The 24120-nt window shown below is 56.0% G+C and overlaps 2 protein-coding genes across 2 annotated transcripts in view; both read left to right on the top strand.

Moving 5' to 3' along the window:
* The window catches only part of SELENON (selenoprotein N), a 14070-nt gene extending 291 nt beyond the window's left edge, over positions 1–13779 (top strand). The window contains 11 exon segments of the mRNA XM_007459304.1: positions 568–719; positions 3890–4023; positions 6778–6990; positions 7207–7331; positions 7894–8031; positions 9610–9691; positions 10079–10267; positions 10644–10749; positions 11845–11957; positions 12051–12152; positions 13609–13779. Of these exon segments, the coding sequence (XP_007459366.1) occupies positions 568–719; positions 3890–4023; positions 6778–6990; positions 7207–7331; positions 7894–8031; positions 9610–9691; positions 10079–10267; positions 10644–10749; positions 11845–11957; positions 12051–12152; positions 13609–13779 (1525 nt within the window).
* A 4055-nt stretch (positions 13780–17834) lies between these two features.
* Positions 17835–24120, top strand: part of MTFR1L (mitochondrial fission regulator 1 like) — an 11606-nt gene continuing 5320 nt past the window's right edge. Inside the window, exons 1-3 of the mRNA XM_007459136.1 lie at positions 17835–17888; positions 20723–20864; positions 21288–21392. Of these exons, the coding sequence (XP_007459198.1) occupies positions 20841–20864; positions 21288–21392 (129 nt within the window). The 5' untranslated portion in view covers positions 17835–17888; positions 20723–20840. The remainder of the gene's footprint in view (positions 17889–20722; positions 20865–21287; positions 21393–24120) is intronic.

Here is a 24120-nt window from a genome sequence, read left to right as displayed (position 1 = left end):
GGGCGCGGCGGCCGCGAGACTCGGGTGGGCCGGGGCAGCGGTGGGGCTCGCAGAGGGACCGGGCTCCGAGGGGCGGGGGTCGGGTGGGGGCTGGAGGGCCAGGAGGGCGGCAGGGAAGGGATAGGAGAACGGGGCTCCAGGGGTCGGGCAGACTTGGAAGGACTGATGGGGAGGTGAGAGGACTGGCCCAGTGTGAGGCAGGAGCTGGGACAGGCTTCAAGGGGACAGTGCAGACAAAGCGTAGAGCAAAGGTGGGACCCGAGCATCTGGACGGGCCCGCAGTGTTGGGACGGTGGGGAGGGGAGACCGGAGAGGACAATGGGTGGACCAAGAGGGTGACACGAGATGGGCGGGATGGGCCCAGACAGAAAGGGGGCACTTAGAGGGTGGACAGTGGAGGAAGGCTCAGAGTGAAGCAGGGACCAGGAGGGATGGGAAGGGGGACTGGGGCCCTGGGGCGTGCAGAGGTGACATTTGGACAGGTGGGCTGGGAGATGGGCTGAGAGAACCCAGGAAGATGTGGCGGGAGCAGCTCCCTCCGCCCGTTTGGGATGCCAGTTGGGTGTACAACTGCTCAGCCCAGCCACCTCCTCCCGAGCAGGACTCGGCGCTGAAAGCCCTGGGGACAGAAGGCCTCTTCCTCTTTTCCTCTCTGGACACTGACGGGGACATGTACCTCAGCCCCGAGGAGTTCAAGCCCATTGCTGAGAAGCTGACAGGTACCGGGAGAGGCTGGGGACTAGGCAGGAGGGATCCGGGGCACCGCCCTCGACTTCTTGGTCTGTGTCTTCTGTGTCTGCTCTGAACAGAAGGGCTGCCTGGAGTAGGGGGAGGACGGTGCGTCCTGGCAGCCCTGGGGTCCTCCCAGCTCTGACACTTTCCGGCTGGTGGTTTGGGCAAGCTCCTTCAACATGGGCACCCACACATACTCGCACACCCAAGCCTGTTCTCGTCACGTGTGACTAAAACTAGTTAACATTCCCTGACCACCTTCTCAGGACCAGACATGGCTTTAAGCGCCTCCTGTGAGTCATCTCTTTAATCTTCACAGTGCCTGTGAGATGGACACTGTCCTGATCCTCATGTGCATAGTTTAGGAGACAGAGGCGCAGGAAGGGTCTCCAGCTTGCACAGGTTGGAAAGGTGCAGAGCCAGGATTAGGGGCCTTCTGTCTTCAGGTCCTGCACCGGCTCATTTGAAGCTTAGAGAAAAATGTCTGCAAAGTGCCCACCATGCAGTAGATAGTCAATAGACAGGAGCTGTTACCATTACTGCTAAATATTAAACTCTGCTTGGGAGCTGTCAGATTCCTATCCCACCTTGTTACCCATTTTTGCCTGGTTGTAATCAGTGATTTTTATTGTAAAGATGAGGGGCCGAAGCATTCTAATGAATTATAAAATGCCTCTCTCACTGCTCCATCACCACCCAAACCTCTGTGTCCATATCTTGGGAGGTTTCTTGAACTTATGAACTTGGGCATCTACTTGTTACCCAAATTGCCTGGTGTAAGTAGGTCAATAGATGGGAAAGACTAGAAAGAGACACCGGCTGCTCTCAGGCAGGTAAGCGCCAAAGGACCGTGATGAGCTTTCAGTGTCTCAGGATGGGTCAGCTAGGTCAGCCACGTGCTGACACGCTGGCCTTTGGTCACTGCCAGAGGATGACAGTCAGATGAAAAATGCTAATTTGCTGGAGCGGATGTGTCAGTGCCTCCCAGGGGCAGTCAGTACTGTCATGAAAGCAGATGGGCAGATACACAGCTCAGCCCTGTGTGGATTTGCTTTGACCTCTTATTTTGCACACACTTCTCCGAGCAGCCACACGGCCACCTCCTTGTCCTTTTTTATGGCCAGAGAGCAAGAGTTCCCTCATGATGACATGTTGGCCAAGCTTGCTGGGCTTGCGGGTGCTTTTAATTTTTTCACACAAATCTTTTCCTCCATCAGGGGAAAAGAGTCTCTCCCTCAATTACCTCCTAGGCCACTGTGAGTGCAAAACTGGACCAAGTTTCTGGGAGAACAAAAAACAAAAACAAAACCAGAAAAACACCAAATCTAAGCAGGAAATAGAGGCAAACAGTCCTCTCTAGTTGGTGCAGTTATGTGTGTTTAATTTTCTGCTTTATACCTTAAAAGTTTTACAAGTTGTCAATAGTGAGCAAATTTTACTTGTAAGTCAGAAAACAAAACTTTTTATTAAAAAACCAAAGAGCCATAAAATGCTGGGCATTATTCATAATTATCTATGATAACAGTTAAGTAATTGGATAAGCAAGCCAACCAGTATACCGCTGCACATTCCCATTTGTTCCCTTCCGAGGAGGTTTCCAGATTGCTGTTTTGAAATTTTGTTGCCTTGACTTACAAATGCAGAAGTAACCATGATTCTTTAGAACAGGGGTTTGCATCAGGAGCCACTGGGGAGCGTTAATCGGGAGCACATTTTCCAGATTCTAGCCCCTGAAGACTCTGACTCAGTAGGTCTGAGGGGGGTTCTGGGCATCGGTAGTTTAAAAAGGCATCCTGGTGATTCTGATGATTCCTGGTTAAGAATGCACCCATTTTAATGCACCCATTCAGTCTGTCAGTCCAGCCTGTCAACAAATGCCAGGCGTGGTCTCTACCAGCAAGAGAGCAGTTGTTACAGGACCCACCCGTGCTTCCTTCCATTATCTGTGTCGTGGGACCTCTCCCTGCTGTTAGGCACCCCTTCTGCAGTAGGCAGCATGCCTCCCTTAAAGCCTTCATCATGACTGCCTCCACCCTTGGAAGACTACAGATCTGGCAGGTCTCTGAGCAGGAAGAGATCTGAAAAATAAGTTCAGCCACTGCCAGTCCAGCCCCTCGTACTGATGGGGAAACAGGCCACCCAGGAAACAGGGAGAAGCAGGTGTCCTCACTTCTGGACCAGTGCCCTTTCTGTGACACCAAAGATGACCTGATTCCACGTCCCCTGACCTCTCTGAGCAGCCTTTGCTCTCCATGAGACACCCTCATGACGGGACAGGCACGGTAGCATGGGCTCCATCTCTAATGTGGGAAAACCGGAGAGGATGAGTGATTTGCCCCAAATTGTCCAGGAAATGGAGCCAGCCTCACCCCGGAGCTGGGCTGAGGGAAGGGGGACAGTGAGAATGGCCTCTCTGCAGCCAGCCTGGCCTGGTGGAAAGAGCACACATTAGAGTCAGAATTAGGTTTGAGCCCTAGCCCTGTGGATCCCCAACCATGAAACCACCGGTAATAGCAATACAGCTGACATTTATTATGGGTTTACTCTGTATCAGGCCTGGATTATCTCATTTAATCCTCATAACAAGCCACTGGGCCAACCGTCACACAAGCTGGTGAGGAGTGGGGCTAGGATTTGAACCCAGGTCGTCTGGTTCCTAAGCCTTTGAGGAAACTTTTGAGATCTTAATGCCCCCGCAAGAAGGTTGTGGTTGATCGTAGGTTTAGAGTAAAACAGGCCTGGATTTGAATCCTGATTCACACACTACCTAGCTGTGTGTCCTTGGGGAAGTGACTTCACCTCTCTGAGCCCCCAGTTTCTCATTTGTAAAATGGAATTGATAATACTGCCTTCACAGGGTTACTGTGAAACTAGAATGTGATATATACATTGGAGAAAATGTGTATGTGTGATCTACCATGTGGTATACATATGTACACATTATATATCATACATATACAATTTGTGTATGTTTGGTAAATGATGTGATCTGTATTGTTACTTCGTTGATTGTTACCTGTTACAGCCCCAGCCCCACCCCCACCCCCACGCCTGCCAGGCCTGGCTCCCTTAATCACTGGCCAGTGTGGACATCCTGAGAGAAGTGAGGCCCTGCCATCTAAGGCAGGACCCCTCTCCAGCGACCTGTGTCTCACAGGGTCAACTCCTTCGGCCAGCTATGAGGAGGAGGATCTGCCCCCTGACCCCAGCGAGGAGACACTCACCATAGAAGCCCGATTCCAGCCTCTGCTGCCAGAGTCCATGACCAAGAGCAAAGATGGGTTCCTAGGGGTAAGTTGGGGCAGGAGTGGCAAGGGGGTCCCTCACAGGCGGGACCAGAGACAGAGGGACCATCTGTGTGTACTCACCTCCTGAGAATGGGTCTGTGCTCTGCTCATCTTTCCTTCTTTCTGTCTTTCCTTCCATCTTGTATCAGCACCCTCTGTGCACCCAGTGCACCAGGCCCTGGGGGTCCAGAAGTGGGTGCGATGCTGTCCCTGCTGTCCAGGCACACAGTCTGGTAGGGGAGGTGGGAGGGATAAGCATGAGCCTCTGACCCAGAGTGGGGATCTGGATGGCTTCCTGGAGGGAATGACTTTTGACAGTGACTGCAGGGGACGAGGCCTCAGCCCATTGTCAGCAGGGGTAGGAAAAGGATCCGGCTGGAGGAAACAGCGAGTGCACTAGAGACCGTGCTGATGCAGCCACCTCCCTTGTAATCATTACTTTCTGCAAGTCAGTCTTTCCCCCCAGGCTGTGAGTTTCCTCAGGGCAAGGCTGGTGACTCACACATTTGTGCCTCCCCAGGCCCCTAGCACAGTGCCTGGAGCCTGACAGGTTCTCCATTGAGCTCCGAAGAACCTGGACCTGAGGTTCAGCCCCTGGCAACGGCTGTAGGGTGGGGATGACCCTGACGAGTGCCATCCTAACCAGCCCTGTGGTTAGGACCCGAGGCCCTGTGGACAAGGTCTCAATCCCTCCCAGGACCTAGGCATCCCCAGGCCCTGCCTGTCTTTCCCGCTCTCTCCCCTGCGCTCTCCTCTCAGCTTTCCACTACTCCAGATGTCCGGGCTTTCTTCCAGCTGAGAGCCTTCTCATATGCTGGTCCCTCAGCCAGGAACAACCTTTTCTCTTGGCCTCACTCACAGCTCCTCAGCTTTTACAGCTCAGCTGAACTGTCATTTTAGCAGGAGATGCCAGGCAGACCACTGAGGGCAGAGAGAAGGGGTGGCTGGACCCAGGGCGTGGGGGACACGTGCGGGGGCATCCTGGTCAGTGGGACTGGAAGAGAAGTGGCCAGATGGCACAGGGCCTCAGCTGCCTAACTTTGGCCTCCGTTCTGCAGCAGCAAAATACCATAGCAGATTTTGAAAGAGGAGAATTCTCTCATCAGATCTAGGCTCTCCAAACTGGCAGCTGGGGAGAAAAGGGAGGCAAGAAGACCAGTTCCCAGGAGGGAGGGGGAGACAGGTGGGGGGAGGCCATGGTGATGGAGAGGAAAGGCAGCCTGGGGGATGCTGGGAAAGGAAGAAAGGCAGGGTGTGGCTACTAATGGAAAGGAGGGAGGGGGAGTTGAGGTGACTCAGGCTTCTGGCTGGTGCATGGGGCCCATTGCCCGATGGGGGTTGGAGGAGGGGAGCAGGACTGGTGGGGAGGGTATGAGGTCAGTTTGGACTGTTGAAATTGAGTTCCCTGAGAGATGTCCAGGGGGAGAGTCCAGTAAGATCTGGGTGGAGAAAGGCCTGGCATTGATGGGCTGAAGTGATGTCTGAGCAGATGAGTCCCTCCTACAGGGCAGAGAGAACAGGGTGGGGCAGGTGTAGGGGGCCCACCTGCACTTACAGGGGAGATGGGTCCGGAGCAGCACTCGAGCCCTGCGTCCCTAGCTCAGCCCCCTTTTGTGGGCCGCTCCACTAAGAGCTCTCCAGCCTGTGAACAGGATGCAGCAGGCGGGCAGGCTCGGCCTGGCCCTGCAAGCCAGCCCCGCTTTGAGAACTTGCCTGTGAAACCCCTCTCCTCCCACCTCAGTTTCCCACTGAGCCCGGGTCCCATCACCAGGGAGGTCAAAGGTGGGGGCAGCTCCCTGGTGGCTGAGCACCCTGAGGGGGGCCAGGCACTCACTGTCCTGGTGGCCACTGATGGTGGCCCAGAAGGGCAGGGAGGACCTACTGAAGGTGCCGCTTTGACCAGGGGACCTGCATGCTCCAAGGTCCCGCCTCTGCTCCAGGCAGATTGCAGAGAGGCCTGCAGAGCTCTGACCCTCATTCTCTCTCTCCCTTCAGCTCATCAGACAGCAGTGGGGTGGATTACTGATGAGGAAATGGCTCAGGGAAGGCCTTTTGCCAGGGGTGCCCAGCCAGCGTGGCCCAGGCTATAATTGAAGCAGGGTGCTCTCTGGGGGTGCCCTTCCTTCCCCTTCTCTGTGGTCTCATCCTGCTCTTGGCCCTAGAGGTTTCACCCAAAGGTGGCTGCCGCCTCCCTCCACAGACTTAACTCCAAACCTCAACTCTGACTGGTCAGCGGGACATTAGCTGCAGGGAGGATACTTGGCGGCGTGTGGGCGGGGATTAGAGAGCAGAAAGCAAGACCGGTGGACACGGGGAGAGGAAGCCCAGGGCAGGGCGGGGCACCCGGGGTTGGTCTGCTGGCTTATGTACAAGAGGCAGGCAGGACTGTGTGAGGACCGGGACCTGGGCTTGGAGAGGGAGGGAAGAGGCCGTGAGAAGCCCCCTCACAGAGCCCCCCGTTCCAGTCCTGGGAGGCCCCTCCAGCTGCCTCTGCTCCCCTGCCCTCGAGCGAGCTCTTCCGGCCTGGGCTGGACCTGAGGGGCCACAGGGGCACCACTTCTCTGGGTAAGGGCCCGGGGAAGGTGAGATGAGCCTCAGCTCTGGCAGGAGAGTGCCAGGCTCGTGGCCGTGAGCAGGCAGGAACCTCCCGGGTCCCTCTGCTTCCTGGGCTTGCGGGTTGGCTCAGGGCTCGAGGAGACCCCCGCACACGCCTGGGACGTTCTCAGTGCCCCAGAGCTTCGACTTTCCTCTGCCCCAGGTCTCCCGCCTGGCCCTGTCCGGCCTCCGCAACTGGACGACTGCAGCCTCACCAAGTGCGGTGTTTGCCGCCCGCCACTTCCGGCCCTTTCTTCCCCCTCGGGGCCATGCGGAGCTGGGCGAGCCCTGGTGGATCATCCCCAGCGAGCTGAGCGTCTTCACCGGCTATCTGTCCAACAGCCGCTTCTACCCACCACCCCCCAAGGGCAAGGAGGTGAGGGTAGCCCGTGGCAAGCCCTGGGGCCCTGCCCCCCAGCCCCAGCACGGCCCCTCCCCGTCGGTAGCTGGACCCCCAGGGCCACGCCTGCCCCACCTGGTCTCTGGCCCGCCTCTGGCCCCACCCCCTCCTGGGCCCCAGGTCCAGAGCTGACCCTCACCCAGGGGAGCTGGGCCCAGCAAGCCAGCCCAGGTCCCACTGCCCTCCCCCCAGGTCATCATCCACCGGCTCCTGAGCATGTTCCACCCTCGGCCCTTCGTGAAGACCCGCTTTGCCCCTCAGGGGGCCGTCGCCTGCCTGACCGCCACCAGCGACTTCTACTACACCGTGATGTTCCGGTGAGGGGTCCTGGCAGCCCCATCCTTGCCTCCCACCTGGGCCTGGGACACGAGGGAAGCACAGATGGGTTGAGCACCAGGAGGCAGGGCCTGACTCAAAGCCCCCAGCTCCACCACTTACCACCCTGTGGTCCCGGGCAAGCAGCCTTGGCTCTCTGAGCCTGACTTTCCTCATTGTGCATCAGGGCGGTGGTGACTTCCTCCAGGAGAAAGAGAAAAGGTGTTGAATGTGCTTAGCATGGGGTTGTTGGCCATGATTGCCATCCACACAGAAGGGGGTGCGTAAGAGCTGTGACACCAGGTCACACACACCCTGGAGGGCTCAGAGGAGACTCGGGCAAAGCTTCGGGGAAGGGAGCACATGAACTGGGCCCTGAAGGATGGGCAGCGCTTGGAGGGCGTCCCTTCTGCCTGCCCCACACACTTCTTCCTCCCTCGCCCAGCCCTCTGCCCCGCACAGAGTCTGGCCAAGGGTTCCAGGCTTTGGGGCAGAAGTGAGAGGGCAGGTGGGCAGGCTCTGCTCAGCAGGGAGCCTGCTCCCAGCTGGGCCCTTTCCCTCCAGCATCCACGCGGAGTTCCAGCTCAGCGAGCCGCCCGACTTCCCCTTCTGGTTCTCACCCGGCCAGTTCACGGGCCACATCATCCTCTCCAAAGACGCCACCCACGTCCGTGACTTCCGGCTCTTTGTGCCCAACCACAGGTGAGAGCCTTGGCCCCGGCCCCGGCACCCTGCTCCCATTTGCCCCCGACCAGCTCCAGGAGCTCAGATGCAGGGGCCCAGAGCCCCCTCAGTCTCTCCTCAGAGCTGCTTCTCTTGGGAGGGGCCTAGAGCTGACCCAGGAGGACATAGCTTGAGGTGGGCTGAAGGGGGTCATTCCATCGTCTGATAGGCGCGTCCCAGGCGCTGTGTGGGCCTGGCCTGCCAGCTCAGTGCTGGGACTCAGTGCAGCGGCCGACAGCCCCTCCCTGAAGATGGAACTGCCCCCACCGCCGCCCCATACTGCTGACAGACCTCCAACAGACCCGTAACCATAGCCTGCTCACGCCACCCTAGGCGAAGGCCAGCAGGTGGGGAGGGACCCGGCTGGTCAGGGTCCAGGAAGGCCTCCCAAAGGAAGGGACGTCTGTGTAGCGACCTGGGGGCTGAGGAGAGTTTAGCCAGGGAGAGGGAAGGGCACATACAAAGGCCTAAGAAGCAGGCCCTCCACGCCTGCAGTTGCTACCACAGACCCTGGGGGGCCAGGGGGCGGCTCCTGGGAGGGCTCAATGCCAGTCACCTGCCTACTTGCCTGCCTGACCTGCTCAGGGGCAGCCTCTTTGGCAGGGAAGCAGGGGACGCAGAGAGTCTTTCCGGATTCCTCCCTGATAGCACGCAGCCGCTTGGTGAGCCTGAGTGACTCTGTGCAGGGACAAGACCTGGGCCGAGAGACGAGGGGCCCAGAGCGAAGTCTCAGCCGTGGCACCCGTGGGCTCCGTGGCTGTGGGCAAGGCCCTGGACCCCTCCAGGCCTCAGTTTCCTCATCTGCTAGATGGGAGGCTGGCTCCGGGCCAGGAGTGAGGGGGTCACTGGGACAGCCTGGGAAGAGAAAGTTGCCCCCAGGACCAGGAGCGGTTTCTTCTCGGTCCCCCGAGGGAGGGAGCATCCCGGGCCGCGGGGAAAATGAGGAGCAAGGGCAAGCTCTCCTCCTCCTTCCTCGCTCACCGGGCAGGCCCCTGCGCTGCAGGGGCTCAGCCCAGGGTTGGAGGTGCGGTCCTGGACTGAATGAAACAGAAGGAGGGGGCAACTGCTCCTGGGCCTGCGTCTCAGGCCTAGGCCACGGGACTGCTGACCGGCTCTGAGGGCACCCAGCTCACCCTGACTGCTTCACCTGCCCAAGGTGGTTGGTTGTCTGTCCTGGGGCGCCCCCGTGTGGCGGATCTGCAGGTTGCACATGCTCAGGCCAGACTTCCCACTGGGGGAGGCGCTGATGAGTGCTGCCTCAGAGAGTCATGGATCATGGACAGTGCATGAGTCATGGGTATGGAAGCCGTTCATGAACTGTAAAGGGCTGGTCGCAGTGCCTTCCGAAGAGGCGGCCTGGGGAGAGGAAAGGGCCCAGGCTCTGCCGTCAGAACTCTAGTGGCTCTGGGACCTTGGGTTCACCCTGCCAAGTCTCAGCATCCTCATCTATAAAATATGGTCAGCTGCATGCTTTCAGTGAGATAAAGTCCGACATCTGGTTAATGGGCCTTAATGACGGTGGTGTTCTGCCCTGGCCACCCTCTCACCTGTCCCCAGGTCTCTGAATGTGGACATGGAGTGGCTGTACGGGGCCAGCGAAAGCAGCAACATGGAGGTGGACATCGGCTACATACCCCAGGTGAGCGCACAGGTGGTCCCTACCCAGGTAGGAAGGTGGGGCTCAGCCTGGCTGCAGGGAGGCCCAGCTGGCTAGGAGCCTTGGGGCAGTGAAGGACAGAGCTCCTGCAGGCTGAAGCCACTGTCCCCAAAGCAGGATCCTAGGAAGCCACCTGTTCTTCCTAGCCAGCATCTGCCATGGGTCCTCAGATGGCTTCACACTGGCTGGACACTGGCTCTGTCCTGGACTCTGCACAGCCTTGACCAGGCCCTGCCCTTCCCTGGGCCTGTCTCCCCACCTCTGCAATGAGTGGCATATCTTTGAGGGTCTCTCGGGGCCCCTGGAGGACTCAGGCCCCTCGCTGAGACGTCCCTCAGTGACGACATCCCTCGCTGACCTCCGGCCCAGATGGAGCTGGAGGCCACGGGCCCCTCAGTGCCCTCTGTGATCCTGGACGAGGATGGCAACATGATCGACAGCCGCCTGCCCTCGGGGGAGCCCCTCCAGTTTGTGTTTGAGGAGATCACGTGGCAGCAGGAGCTGAGCTGGGAGGAGGCCGCCCGGCGCCTGGAGGTGGCCATGTACCCCTTCAAGAAGGTGAGGCCAGACGGGGGTAAGGGGCGGGGTTGGGATCCCTGGGGCTGGGTCTGGAGCTGTGGGAGCAGCAGGTGGGCACTGGGCGTGGGATGCCGTGCAGGGCTTGCTGCTGAGGCTGCCTCCCTGTGGGGCCCAGCCTGGGCCGGGGAGCCTCCCCTTTGCCCTTTAGAACTTGGAGGAGGCATCCCCTGGCTCAGCATCACCCCTTCACACAGACACACAGACACACACAAATACACACTGCAAACATACATGCATATGTACACACACACGTATATACACTACAGACACACACGACATGCACATCACACACTCAGCCCCTGAATGGGACCCTGGTGGCACACAATAGCTTCTCTCTGTCTCGACTTGGCCCCAGGTCACCTACCTGCCATTCACCAAGGCCTTTGAGCGAGCCAAGGCCGAGAACAAGCTGGTGCACTCAGTCCTGCTGTGGGGGGCCCTGGACGACCAGTCCTGCTGAGGTGAGGGAGACCCTTCCAGTCTGAGGGGAGAAAGGGGGGCAGACTTCATACCTTGTGGGTGCAGGAGGCCCTGAGACCAATGGGACTCTCCTGTCACAGTATGAGGGACTCAGGGATGACATGGGGCGGGGTGTGGGGTGAGGGCTCGCAGGGTTCTGTGCTAAGCCTAGAGGAAGCTGCTGGACACAATAGAAAGAGCCCAGCTCAGCCATTTTCAGCCTGGAGACCTTGGCCAAGTGACTCCTTCCCTGAGCCTCAGTTTTCTCAGCAGTAAGAGGGTAACGTACTTACCTCCCAGAGTTGTGAAAACAGACGTGAAAGTGCCTGTACTCTGTGCGGTGTTGCACACGAGTGAGAGAAGGTAGTGCCAGAGCCTGGGCTGCATTCACTTATTCAGAAAATTCAACGAAGACCCGCTGGTGCAAAGTTCTTTGGGTGCCTGACATTGGGTACAGAGATGAGCAAACAATGGCCCTGCCCACATCCAGCCAATCGACAAACATCCTGGGCACCTCCTGTGCCGAGCCATAGGCTAGGTGTTGGGCACCTTGCACTGAGGAAGTCAGAATCAGCCCCAGTCCTCAGGGAGCACACAGTGTGTGCAGAAGGAAGACGGTGAATGAACAAGTACAAGCGTGGTGAATTTACACAAGGCATGGTCCCGAGTGGCACGAGAGTGTGTAACGGGGTGGCGGGGTCAGGGAAGGCATCTTTAGAGAAAGTGACATATAACCTGAGACTTCGAAGGATGAGGGGGATGAGTTTTCCAAGTGACAGGGGAAGTGTTTTAGGTAGAAGAATTGTCTGTGCAAAGGCCCTGGGACACAGTTTAGTGGATTTAAGAAGCTGTCACTGTCTAGAAGCCCCTGGGCCAGCTAGACCCCCAGCCAAGTCTCAGCCCAGGATGCCAGTATGTTACTGAAGTTAGTTACAGCTGCCATTTACTCCGCACCACCTCTGTGGTAGATTATCTGAATCTGTTATTTCACCTGGGTGCACTGACCGTTCTACAGTTTATGAGGTTTACTGCTGATAGAAAACCCAGTGAGACATGCAGGTTGCCTCACCCACCTGGCCTTGCCTCTCCCGGAACAGGTTCGGGGCGGACTCTCCGGGAAACCGTCCTGGAAAGTTCGCCCATCCTCGCCCTCCTCAACGAGAGCTTCATCAGCACCTGGTCCCTAGTGAAGGAACTGGAGGACCTGCAGGTGAGTGGCAGGTGGGCAGGAAGAGCCCCATGGCAGCCCCTGGGACAGTGCTGGGAGCCGAGGTGTCAGGAGCGTGCCCAACTGTCCCCATAGAACAACCAGGAGAACCCATCCCACCAGAAGCTGGCCAGCCTGCACCTGGAAAAGTACAGCTTCCCCGTGGAGATGATGATCTGCCTGCCCAACGGCACCGTGGTAGGTCCCCCACCACTCATCCCCGGCCCCGGGCCAGGCACCGTGGGGCAGAGGAAGCGGCAAACGAGGGGCACGGCATACAGACCTCATCAGGCTCCAGGTCTGGCTCTACCACTTCCTGGCTGGTGTCTTAGCCAGTCCGAGCCTCAGTTATCCCCTGATGTCCCCTCGGCCTGCCTCGTGCAGGTGTCGGGACACTCCCTCAGAAAAGGAACCTCAACAGCACTTTGGGGACCTGGCAGCAGTGGGCGTGGTCTAGCAGCAGAGTGGACAGGAACGTGACCTGGAAGGGAAGGCTCACCTCAGACCATTGCGGCCAGTCCTGGGATGGAAGGGAGGGAGGGATAGGCCTCGTGACAGGCAGAGAGGACCTGGGGACGCCCCAGCCTGAGCCAGGCTTCAAGACCCCATCTCTCCCTAAGGGCCCCTCACACAGCACTCACATCGTCGCGTTGGGTTCTCACGGGAGCTTTGGGAGCTAGATGAGCACGAATGCCCATCTCACAAACAAGGAACCTGAGGCTCAGAAAGGTTCAGAGACTTGGCAAAAGCCGCATAATTAGGAAGTACAGCTGCTGGGGATTCCCTGCGGTCCAGTGGTTAAGACTTGGCGCCTTCACTGCTGCGGGCCTGGGTTCAGTCCCTGGTGGGGGAATTAAGATTCCACAAGCCGTGCAGCGCAGCCGGAAAAAAAAAAAAAGAAAGGAAGAGCTGACTTTCAAAACAGGCACCCACCTGTGAGCCTCAGCATCACCCGCTCTTCTGAGCAGAGCTGCCCCTTATCCTTTAAGTCCCAAGGGCTGGTTAGTGTGGGACTGAGGGATGGAAGCGGGTGGGGAGCAGTGCAGGAGCAAGAGCTGGGGCTGGCCTGGAATGGGGGCGTCCAGTGAGGGCTTGGTGGTGAGGAGGAGGGTGCCAGCCAAGGGCCTTCTGTCTGAAGTTCAGAAGAGGAAAGGCCCGGGGGAGCCAGCCATCTCGCACCCGTCCACAGGCGCCCATTGTGGTGGACTCGGCCCAGCCAGGGCCCGGGGTGGCGAAGCTGGGTGGACAGGACTCTGCCTGGGCTGCGGGTGGCCTGTGCTCTCCCGCTCGCTCGATTTGTTTGTTCGTTTACTGGGCACCTGCCCTTAAGCTGCCCCTACCTGGAACGGGAGGCAGATGGGGACACAGGCGTGTGGGCGGTTCGACAGAAGTGAGTGCGGAGTTCAGGGCTTCTGGGAACAGAGGAGAGAGGTCATGGGGCGCGGAGGCAGGGGAGGGAAAGGTGATGCCGGAAGGCATTAGGTTTCACGTGGTTGGCGAGGTGTGGAGCCCTGGAGTCAGAGGGCCCTGTGAGCAGAGGAGGGGGAACGGGTTGCCCCTGCTGTCCGCCATCCGCCTCAGCGAGAACAGCTGAGGCCGCGGGCGCACCGAGCCCGGCTGGGGCCCCGCTCTCCTCACCCCACCCTTCTCCCAGGTCCACCACATCAACGCCAACCACTTCTTGGACATCACCTCTGTGAAGCCCGAGGACGTCGAGAGCAATGTCTTCAGCTTCTCATCCACCTTTGAAGACCCGTCCACAGCCACCTACATGCAGTTCCTGAAGGAGGGCCTCCGGCGCGGCCTGCCCCTCCTCCAGGCCTAGTGCGCCTGCTGGGCAGTGAGAAGCCCGCCGGACGGGGAGCTGGACAGGCCCCTCTGCCCCGGAGCCAGAGCAGCCCTCGCACATTTCACCTTCCACCTCTCAGGCTGCCCGTGGGGTCTGCGGCCATCCGAGCTTTGCCTCAGTGAAGGGGGGACGGGGGTCCTTGGCTGACCAGGTGGATGAACCTTGAGCTCCAGCCGCCACCATCGGCCTTTTACTACCTACCTGGCTCCGGAAGCCGCTTGGGACCCCAGAAGAGGGCCCGGGGTCATCTCCCTGGACCTCGCTCACTCAGGCACATAGTCCCGGCCCTTGCAGGATGAGTAGTAGGGAAGAGTGGGTGCTAGGAAGACAGGGCCACCCCTCTCTCCTTGCCTTCACCCCCTCCCAAGGGAGACATCAAGAAGCCCTGGCCTGAGGGTGTGGGCAGGCTGCCAGGGAAGCATTGCTGTTTGTCTGGAGCCTTTTCCTCGCATAGCCCTGACTGCCCTCCTGTGCTTGGTGTCCCCAGTGGAGTCAGTCTCAGCTGGAGACAGCCTTCTGGAAGCTCTGGGTAGGACCCTCCTTCAGAAGCAGAAATCGTACTATACCCCTGCTGCTCCCCAGACCACTCAATCCAACCTAACGATAGGACCCCACAACCTATTTCAGGACTTACTGGAAGCCAGCTCTCTAGGGAGGTTTACCATGGAGTAAGCTTCTGCCCTTGCCAAGGAGTCCGCTGAGGCCCAGGACCATGGCACCCCTACCACCTACCCCAGCACAGACTACAGTGGGACTGCTGGAGCCAGCATCCCTGTAACACCTCCTGCCCCTCAGACCTCCGCTCCACGGAAGTGTAGCCCAGTCAGAGAACACAGCGTCCCCCAGAGCTGGCACTGTCCCAGCCATCAGGCAGCCCAGACCAGCCTGTCCACCACTGGGTGGCCACTGACTCTTCTTGGCCACTCTTAGGGCCTTGGTCCACATCCTGAGCCACTGACCACGGCCAGTCTCTTTTTTATACATGCAGGAAAAGTGTTTTTATGTGAACTTTCTCACAGTTTATATGTATTTTTGATAGCCCCGGCACTGAGGAGAAAGGGGGGCAGTGGTACCCCCCAGCAGCTGCCCCGTGATGGCTGGATCTGAAAGCCTAGGTGGATCCAGCTTGATGTCTTTGCAGTTGCTGCTGTGGGAAGAAACACCCCTCTCTTCCTTCTCCTCTTCCAACTGTTTAAAAATAGTCCTCAGAGGGTCAGTATACCCCCTGCTCTATCCTTGTCCTCCGCTCAGGCCCGTGAGGGGCCCTTGGGCTTTCCTAAAGCCCCCTCCGCCGCCCACCCCTGCCCTCGCTTATGCCCCCTCCGCCACCCCACAGGGGGACTCCCTCCTGAACCTGGAAGAGGTAGGAAGGCAACATTTCCTCAGATGCCCTCCCAGGCCTCCCACCTGTCACTGGAGCTTCCACACTGAGTCTCCCTCACAGACTGTCATGTTCTCAGTGTTGTATCAAGTATCGTAATAATGGCCAGTTACCAAGAGCTTTCTCTACCTAAAGCACTTGGTTAAGGTCACATGCATATCCTCATTTAATCCTCACAACAGACGTGAGGCAGATATTAACCATTCCCATTTTGCAGATGAAGGAATTGGGTCTCAGGAAAGTGAAGTGACTTGCCCGAGGTCACTCAGTGGTAGGGTTAAGATTCAGCCTGTGTCTTGATGTTGGAGTGTTTTGTCTTGCACTACACATGCCACCCCTCACCCCACCCCCTCTCTCCCGTGTCTGTTTTCACTGAGGTGAGAAACAAAGCCTTTCAAACCAGAATGTCTTATTCCCCTCTGTTCTCCAGAGCAAATGAGGCGTGAGCCAACAAGCTCAGCCCAGTTCTTTGTGTCCCTTCTGGAAGGCGGTGCTTCCATGCAGCTTACAGGGAGGGAGGGCACCGAGCCTGTCTCAGTGCTTCCAGGCATGGGTGGCAGTAGCCTGTCCCATGAGCCACCCAGTGTCAGCAGAGGCTCAGCCCTCCCACCTAGCAGGCTTTTCCCCTCACTCTGGTCTGGGAAGGCCGGCGGCGTGATGAGCGACCCGTACCCATGAAAGGTAAAGCTTGCTTGGGCTTTCTGCATCCTCACCTGATGCCTCTGCCTGACCCCCCACCTGAGCCCTGAGGCTCATGGTGGGGGAGGGCCCCACCTGCCCTCTTTTGTCACCCCTCTGCCACTTCCCTCCCCTGTCCCCAATGCGTCCTATAATAAAATTGGAGACTAGGGTGGTTCTAAGTGCCTTTCCTTTGAGCTGGATGTTTAGTTCTGTCCTCGGTCTCATTCCTCTGCCGGGATTGGCTTGGCAGATGGGCAAGGAAGCATGGCTGGAATGCCTTTGGGGACTATCTTATTTGTCACCAGAAGGCTTGAGTGATTTGCTTGAAATAAATTTGTGATAGACCTAGAGGAAGAACTTATTATTTTGAGAATCTGGTGCTCTGTGTTGAGAAAGATTCTGAATTTAAACCCATCATCTTAGAAGTAGGGCCTGAGACAGGCATTAGGTAAATTTCTTTGAGGGTGTGAACTTCAGGAAAAACCTGTAAAAGAAGGATTGAAGCAGAAGGGGGAAAGGAAGAACCTTGAGCAGGGATAGAGTCTCAAAGCCAAGCCTTGGCCAGATCGCAGGAGCAGGGCTCTAGAGCACAAACCACACTGCCAAGTTGAACTGGCCTCTTGTACCCTGTATCAGTCAGTCAGTGGTTTAGTGGGTAGGGTAACTTACCAGGTTAGGGCTTCCATTCTGAGAATGGGGCAGCTGTGAGTAGCCAACACAGCTGCTGGGGGATGGATTCACAGGTTGGGTAAAAGGGATCTTTGGGGAGAAAGGCAACTACAGTGGATTTGCAAGATCTGCCATTGCCCAGGATGGGAAAGCAATGATTAAAGCAGACCTGAAAGTCAAATTTCATCATTTGAAATACGGTGGGGATCAGGGTGGACAGTCTCTGACTAGGACCAGCTACATAGTTTGCAGGATCCAGTGCAAAATGAACATGCAGGGCCCTGTTGAAGAAAACTATTTTGTTAATTTCAAGAGGTCAACAACAGGGCATTAAAGCAAGAACGAGTTAGTCTGAGCATGAGGCCTGTGTGAATGCACAGGTTCTCCCCGCCATGAAGCCCATCTGTCCCTGGCAGCTAGGACTTGCAAGTTTTGAGCCCGAAAAACTGCAGCCTGGGAGCCAGGCACAGCCACGTGCTGAAGTCAGAGGAGGGCATGTGACCCAGGCCTGGATGCCGTGGAGACAGGACCCTGGAGGTTTGAGCATGAAGAGGGAGTGGGTGAGTGAGACTGGAAGGAATGTGGGTCTCTTTCGCAATGCCTCTGGTGTCTTTCCCCATCAATCTACCCATCTGATCAACCAACTCACTGTACCGTGTGTGTGTGTGTGTGTGTGTGTGTGTGTGTGAGAGAGAGAGAGAGAGAGAGAGAGAGAGAGAGAGAGAGAGAGAGAGAGAGAGAGAGAGAGATACATAAAGGCTAAAATAAAGCTACAAAGCACTGGAGGGCAGGAGTCAGAGAAGAGGCCCGTTCTTGTTGCAGAGAAGACTGTAGAGGGTCTTGGCTGGGAAGCATGAACTGTGAAGGCACCAGGGCGAGATGAGGCAACCAAGCACTAAGTCTGGGGCCTTGAACGCCAGAGGGAGGATTCTGAAGTTTGCACTAAGGGTGGGGACAGCAGTCACCGATCAATTGGGGGGCCGAATAGCAACTCGGAACCCTTCCAGAAGTCGCTTCGGGACTAAGGGCGGAGAGCGCCAAGGAGGCCGAGACCAGCGGCGGATGAGACCAGGCAGGCCTCAGGAATCTCCAAGCGCAATCAGCTTTTCCCCAGGGCTTTGACACGCAGGGGAGCGGCCTCGGGTGGGCGTGCCTCCTCCCTCGGGATCGGCAAGTGCGCCGCCCTTACCCCGCAGAGCCCTCGCTCGCCCCGCCCCCAGCAGGGCCCGCCTTCCGAGGGCGCGTGCCGCCGCGGCTCGGTGCGCAGCTGCTAGGGATCGCTTCCGGGGGGCGGGTCAGCGGAAGTGAGGGCGGTTGAGGCTGGGCGGCCCGCTGTGGTAGGAGGGGCCGTGAGGTGAGTGAGTCCGGAGCTGCAGTGTGAGGTGAGACTAGGTCCGAGCGCCGCCCTGGAGCGGGAGCGCGGCCTAGTGCCGGGCACTGTGCGGTGCCCGCGGCTGCTGTGCCCGCGCCGGTTCTCGCGGGAGCCCGTGTCGTCCGCTTCACTATGTCAGGGGGGAAACTGAGTCCCCAGGGGCAGTTGCTCGCCCGAGTCACCCAGCTGCACCATAGGCTTCTCGTTTCTGCCGCCTCCTCGCTCCTTCCGGGACCCGGCCCCGGGCCTGTGGGTCCAAGGGCCGCCCGAGCTGCGGCGAAAACTTGGCCGACCTTGGCTCTGTCGGGTCGGGCTGTTGCGGGGGAGGGGAGGCGTGTCCCGGGCAAGGTCCCCGCGGCGGCTCCCCCGGCGCAGAACTGCGCTGAGCGCGGCGACCTCGGCGGGGGCCGGGTGATGCGGCCAGGCCCCGCTCGGGAGGCGCTGCGTCTCAGGCGGGGAACCGCGTGTAAACACGGGCAGCAGCGTCGGAAGGGGCAGTGCGCGCGCAGAGGTGGTGGGAACCAGCCGGCGCGGCCAGCGAGCTGGGGGCGTCTTCTAGCCAGACGCTTGTGGAGGGTTCAAGGCTAAGTCGGCGTTCTCGTTGGTCCGTGTCTTAATTGAACAAATGCTCGAGTGCCTGCTGTGTACTGAGCGAGCGCTGGGCTGTGCCTGGGAAGTCCCCGCCGGACAAACTGCACAGCACACCGTTACCTAGTTACTGCTGCTCGAAGGAAACGCGGGGTGCCGGTCGGGGAAGGGGAGGCGATGCTTGCGTTGAGCTCCAGGAATGATTAAGGACGAGCTTGGAGAAGGAGGTGCTGGTGTTTCGAGCAGAGGCAATAGTGTGGACAAGGCCAGCGTGGCTGGAGGGCAAGGCGAAAGCAGGTGTGGCTGTGAAGTGTGCAGGGACCGGAGTGGACAAGCCTTGTAGGCTGCGGGGAGTTGGGTACACAGGGCAGAGAAAGATAAGGTTGGACCTGACTGGGGACGGCCTGCTGGCCATGCTGAGGAGTCTAGACGTTATCCTCTTGGCTCTAGCAAGCATAGGGGGTTTGAAGCATGGCAGGGATATGAGTAGCACTGTGTTCTAGAGAGATTCCCCCTGGCTGTCGTGTGAGGGTTAGGCCCAACTGAGTTTGGAGGTAAGTTTGGAGAGGAAGTGGCTGCAGTGACTAAAGTGAGAAACACAGGGAAACAGTGTTGTATGGAGCTTGTGGCAGCCACTGAAATTCAGCAAAGAGCCTGGCACACAAAAGGACTTTGATAAAAGGCTTGAATTTGCTGAGAAGACGGAGCCCGTGCAGGAGTCAGCAGGGTCTGCAGACTTTCTACTGCCGTGACCACTGAGTGACCAGTCCCTTCCTCTCTCTAGCTTCTTTTCCTCATGTATCGTAAAGTGAGTGATACCTCCTCTCCTAGCGGTAGAAGAGAGACCCTCCAAGGGAGGTTTCCAGAAAGAGCTGCTTTGGTCAGCGCAGCCCAGCCCCTCTTCAGAGGCTGCCTTTGTCTCCCCAGTGACTTCTTACCCAGGGCATTCCCAGCCCTCGTGACTTGAACACCCCCCACCCCACCCCCACCCCTGCCATCTGCCTTTGCAGCGTTACCATACTCTGCTCTTTACATATCTCTTCACATTCCTTTCCTAGACCTGTGGTGGTGTTGCTGTTTTCCTTCCCTTCTTACCCGCTCTGAACTCACCTTGGGGCCTTGGGGCCGGGGACTGAACTCATCTGGCCACCTGCCTGGTGTGCCTTTCTTAAGCAGTGATATTCAGCCTCTGCTAGAATTATGTATTCAGGTCCTATCTCTCGTCTAGATTATGAGTTCCTTGAGAGCTATGGCTGTGTCTTACTCCTTCTATAGCCCCTACAGTGCCCAGCACAGGGCCTGGCACAGAGTGAGTATTGTTAGTGTTCGATGAACAAGGGACTGAATGAGCTCATTGACTGCAACTGCTCACCATGCAAGGGCAGCTGTGAGGAATCCAGTCAGCAGCAACTCCACCCATCTGTGTCTTGCTTTAACAGTTCATCAAGTACTTTAAAATCCCATTTCACTGATTGACTCTTAAGGTAACTTAGAGTGGCAGCTCTTCCTGTCATCTTTTTACAGATGGAGAAACCAACATTCAAAAAGGTCATGTGACTTGCCTATGGCTACTAAGCCAGTAGATGGCTGAGCCAGGATAAACACTTCTGGCTCTTTTCCCCTGTAGCCCAGTAGACTGAGTTTGGCTACTGGTGGCTGGCTGTTCTTTGTACTGTTGTCTGTTTTACCTCTTCCCCTTATGGGGGCCCAGCAGCACTAGGCTGGGTGGCACATGCTGGCCTTTTTACATCTTATCCCCAGAATGAATGCTGGGCTTGGATGGTACCTACACTCTGGCTTTCCCATCAGCTTTTTTTAACTTCTAAAGGGTTCTGTTTACATCTTAAGAAGTTTGCTTGTTGTTTTATCTTTCTTATCAACTTAAAAAATTTTTTTAATTGAAGTATAGTTGATTTACAATGTCATGTTTCTGGTGTACAGCACAGTGATTCAGTTATACATGTATATTCTTTAGAAGTTTTGCCTCAGGAAACCTAAGGGCTCAGGAAGGCTCCCAGGGTTGGCCAAGCTCATATAGCGAATCTGAAATAGAACCTTTAAGGGTCTGGATTTGTTGAAGCCGTTGTTGGGTGAGGGAAGCCTTTTCGGCTGGTTTTCTCCCCCTGTGAAATGTCAGAGAAGCCTCAGTGTTAGTCATGGCTCTGCAGGGCCTGGTTTTGTGGGGCTTGTGTGGTGGCCACTGAGTCTCCTTGGGGGGTCTTTCACAGGAAGAGGAGTCTGGTTCCTTAAGATGGCCTGATATGAAGGCGTCACGCCTCCTGCGTCCCCAAGCCTCCAGAGCTGCCCTGTGGCTGCCTTGTCCTTCAAGTGCAGGAGCCAGTCGAAATGTCAGGAATGGAAGCCAATGTGGTAAGGGGCATTCCCAGGGCAAGGGTGTGGTGGGGAAGGTTAAGCACTGGACCTGCTTCAGTTCTGAGATTCTCAAGTTAATTCTTCCCCCACCCAGGCCTGGAACTGAAGGGTCCTCCCTTCCATCCCCTCCGCCAAGGCAGAACCAACTATGATCTTGAGGCAGTTAAGGAGTCAGTGTGTTTCCATCATTCTGTGCAGAGGGGAGGGAGGGCAGCCTGGCTGATCCCTACACCCGGCTAATTCCCCACCCTTTCACTGGACCCTCCCAGCATTAACTGTGCCTCGACAGCAGCAGGTGTCCCCTTAGGTGGCTGGCCAAGGTGAAGGTTGGCCCCTGCTAAAGGGGACAGGGGGAGAGGATGGGGACAGTAGTTGGATGTTCTCTGAGGTTGTGGCCGTCCCTGTCTCTTTCTGCTCTAGACCATCCCGATCTGGCAAAACAAGCCGCATGGGGCTGCTCGAAGTGTAGTGAGAAGAATCGGGACCAACCTGCCCCTGAAGCCATGTCCCCGGGCATCCTTTGAGGTAAGTGAGCTGGAAGGGCAGGCAGAGTAGAGGCTCAGAGTGTATGGGAGGCTGGTGCTGCTTCTGTGCCCCAGACTCCTTGGCGTTGCCAAGGCAGGTTGCTTTCCTGGTCACTTCTAGCTACCTATTTTCAGTGTTTCCCTGAGGCCATTAATGCCCCATCCTCTTCCTTCTGGCCAAGTTTAGCCATTCCTTTACTCGGCTATTTCAGTCTCACCTCTGTGCCTAGGAGGCCTTTAGTACCCACTCTGCAGCACAGATTCTTGTTTGGCCCAAGTGAGTAAGACCCCTCGTGCAGTGGAAAGCTAAGTAACGTTTATTAGTCCCAGCTGCCTCCCTCTGAGAGCTAATGGTTAAGCATCAGCTCCAGGCTAGATGGTTAAGGTGTGTGCATTTGGGGAGCTGGGACACAAAAGAGATACTTCAGCTTTCTGCCTACACAAAGGAGACAGAAATATATGCCTGAAAAGATGTGGGCCCAGGGCGAAACAAAAATGAAGGAGCTGAGTTTGTATGTCACATGGCTGAGCCGCAAAGTCTGTGTAGGAGCTTGATCTGGAGTCTCTGAATTGGTGTCAGGGTTGGTATTAGTCAGGAATGGGTTGCGGGGGTATTGTCCCTTGACCCAGATTGCCAGTTACTGTGTAGGGCAGGAAGTGGCCCTAGCTGCCTTAAGCGTCAGGAGCAAAGGGAAGGACAGCTAGGGAGTGTGAGTCTGTCAGGGTTGCCCCCACGCTCGGCTGTAGCCCCTCCAGTCCCTTGCCTGCACGCTGCTGGGCAGAGATGATCAAGGGCACGGACTCCCACGGAGCAGTAGTAGTATTAGTAATACTAGCTAACATTTACTGAGCCCATACGATGTGCCAGGCTCTGTGCTAAGTACTTTATATATCTTAACTCATTTAATTGCCAATAGCAGAGGAGCACTGTGGCTAATCAAGGAAAGCAGATGGAGGCTTCCCCTAAATGACCCATCTTAGCATTAGCTCCTGGGTCAGTGGAAGTCTTCCTCTGTAACCCTGGAGTATCACTTCACTCCTGTGAGACCCAGGTTCCCTAACAAAAAGCCAGAGCTATCAACTCCTGATCTACCTACCAAACGGTCTATAACAGAAACATCTGAATTTAACTCATGTATAGGTGGATTTTTGAGAAATTATCTCTAGATTTGTTGTAAATTGATTACTTTAAATATTTGAAGGGAATCTTGCTGATTTATTATTCTTTAATTTACCCATATAAAAATACTAAATTATGAAAAGTAAAAAAGGAGAAAGGGAAACAAATTACCTATAATCACAGAGTCATGACACAATAACTGGTAATGTTTTAGTGTAGTTCTTTTCCATCTTTTTCTAAATGCATGGTTCTTTCTTTGTTGTAATCAGTAAGTACATAATTGAACCTTCCTAATTTTTCATTTAACATGGTGTCACTCAGTCTCTCTGTTCCCTAGTTGTTCGTTTGGGTGAAGGAGCTATTTTAAGGAGTTACATTATGATTCCTTTTGTATAATTATTTTTTTATTTAAATCTAAATAGTCAGATTATCAAGTTTGCTTCTAACAGTGTTTGTTGCCTTAACATGTAGATCCCAGTTAGCTACAAAGGTGTTGTAAGGAGCTTGCCAGGAGAAATTTCCTGTTGCTGTAACAGATTGTCCATGTCCTTGCACCTGTATTCTCACAACTAGAAGGCAAGACACTCTTAGGCCGTGGGCATCTCTGTTAAAAAGTAACTCTGGCCAGTACCACTGAAGACCCCTTTGCTCTAGCCAGGGGTCAGCAGAGGGCCACAGAGTAAATATTAGTTTGGCCAAAAAGTTCATTGGGTTAGTGAATACATTCAATAACGTTCTTGGTGAAAATGAAGAATGTCATTTATTTTTTACTTAAAACCAAACTAGGGCTTCCCTGGTGGCACAGCGGTTAAGAATCTGCCTGCTAATGCAGGGGACACAGGTTCGATCCCTGGCCCTGGAAGGTCCCACATGCCGCGGAGCAACTAACCCGTGTGCCACAACTACTGAGCCTGCACTCTAGAGCCTGTGAGCCACAGCTGCTGAGCCCACGTGCCACAACCTCTGAAGCCCACGCGCCTAGAGCCTGTGCTCTGCAACAATAGAAGCCACGACAATGAGAAACCTGCGCACCATAACGAAGAGTAGCCCCCACTCACCACAACTAGAGAAAGTCCACACAAAGCAACAAAGACCCAACACAGCCAAAAAATAAATTTTAAAAAAAAACGAACTAACTTTTTGGCCAACCCAGTATTTTAGGCTCTGAGCCATACTGCTCTCCATTACAACTACTTACTTCTGCAGTTATAGCTTAAAAGCCACCACAGATGATACTTAAACAAATGGGTATGACCATTATTCCAGTAAAACATTGTATATAAAAACAGGTCCCATCCCTGCTCTCGGCCACCATGTTTTGCTTGGAGGATACAACAGGCTCATGACTGGTCTCTGCACCTTCCCATCCAGTAGCCAGAGTAATCTTTTAAAACCTCAAATCTGATCTTTACTTACTCAAAATCTTCCAGGGGCTCATTATTGATCTTAGAATCAAGCTCCTAATTCACTTTCTAGTCTCTCCCAACTCCCCACCCCACCAATCCAGTTCCAGCCATGCTGAATTACTTGCAATTTCACAGACTCTTGCTTCTGGCCTCTTAGTCAAGCCATTTCCAACTGGGACCTCCTCTACGAAGACTTCCCTACA

The sequence above is a fragment of the Lipotes vexillifer genome, unplaced genomic scaffold (assembly GCF_000442215.2).
Source record: "Lipotes vexillifer unplaced genomic scaffold, Lipotes_vexillifer_v1.1 scaffold496, whole genome shotgun sequence".
NCBI lineage: Eukaryota > Metazoa > Chordata > Mammalia > Artiodactyla > Lipotidae > Lipotes > Lipotes vexillifer.
This window is presented reverse-complemented; position numbering and strand designations above follow the sequence as displayed.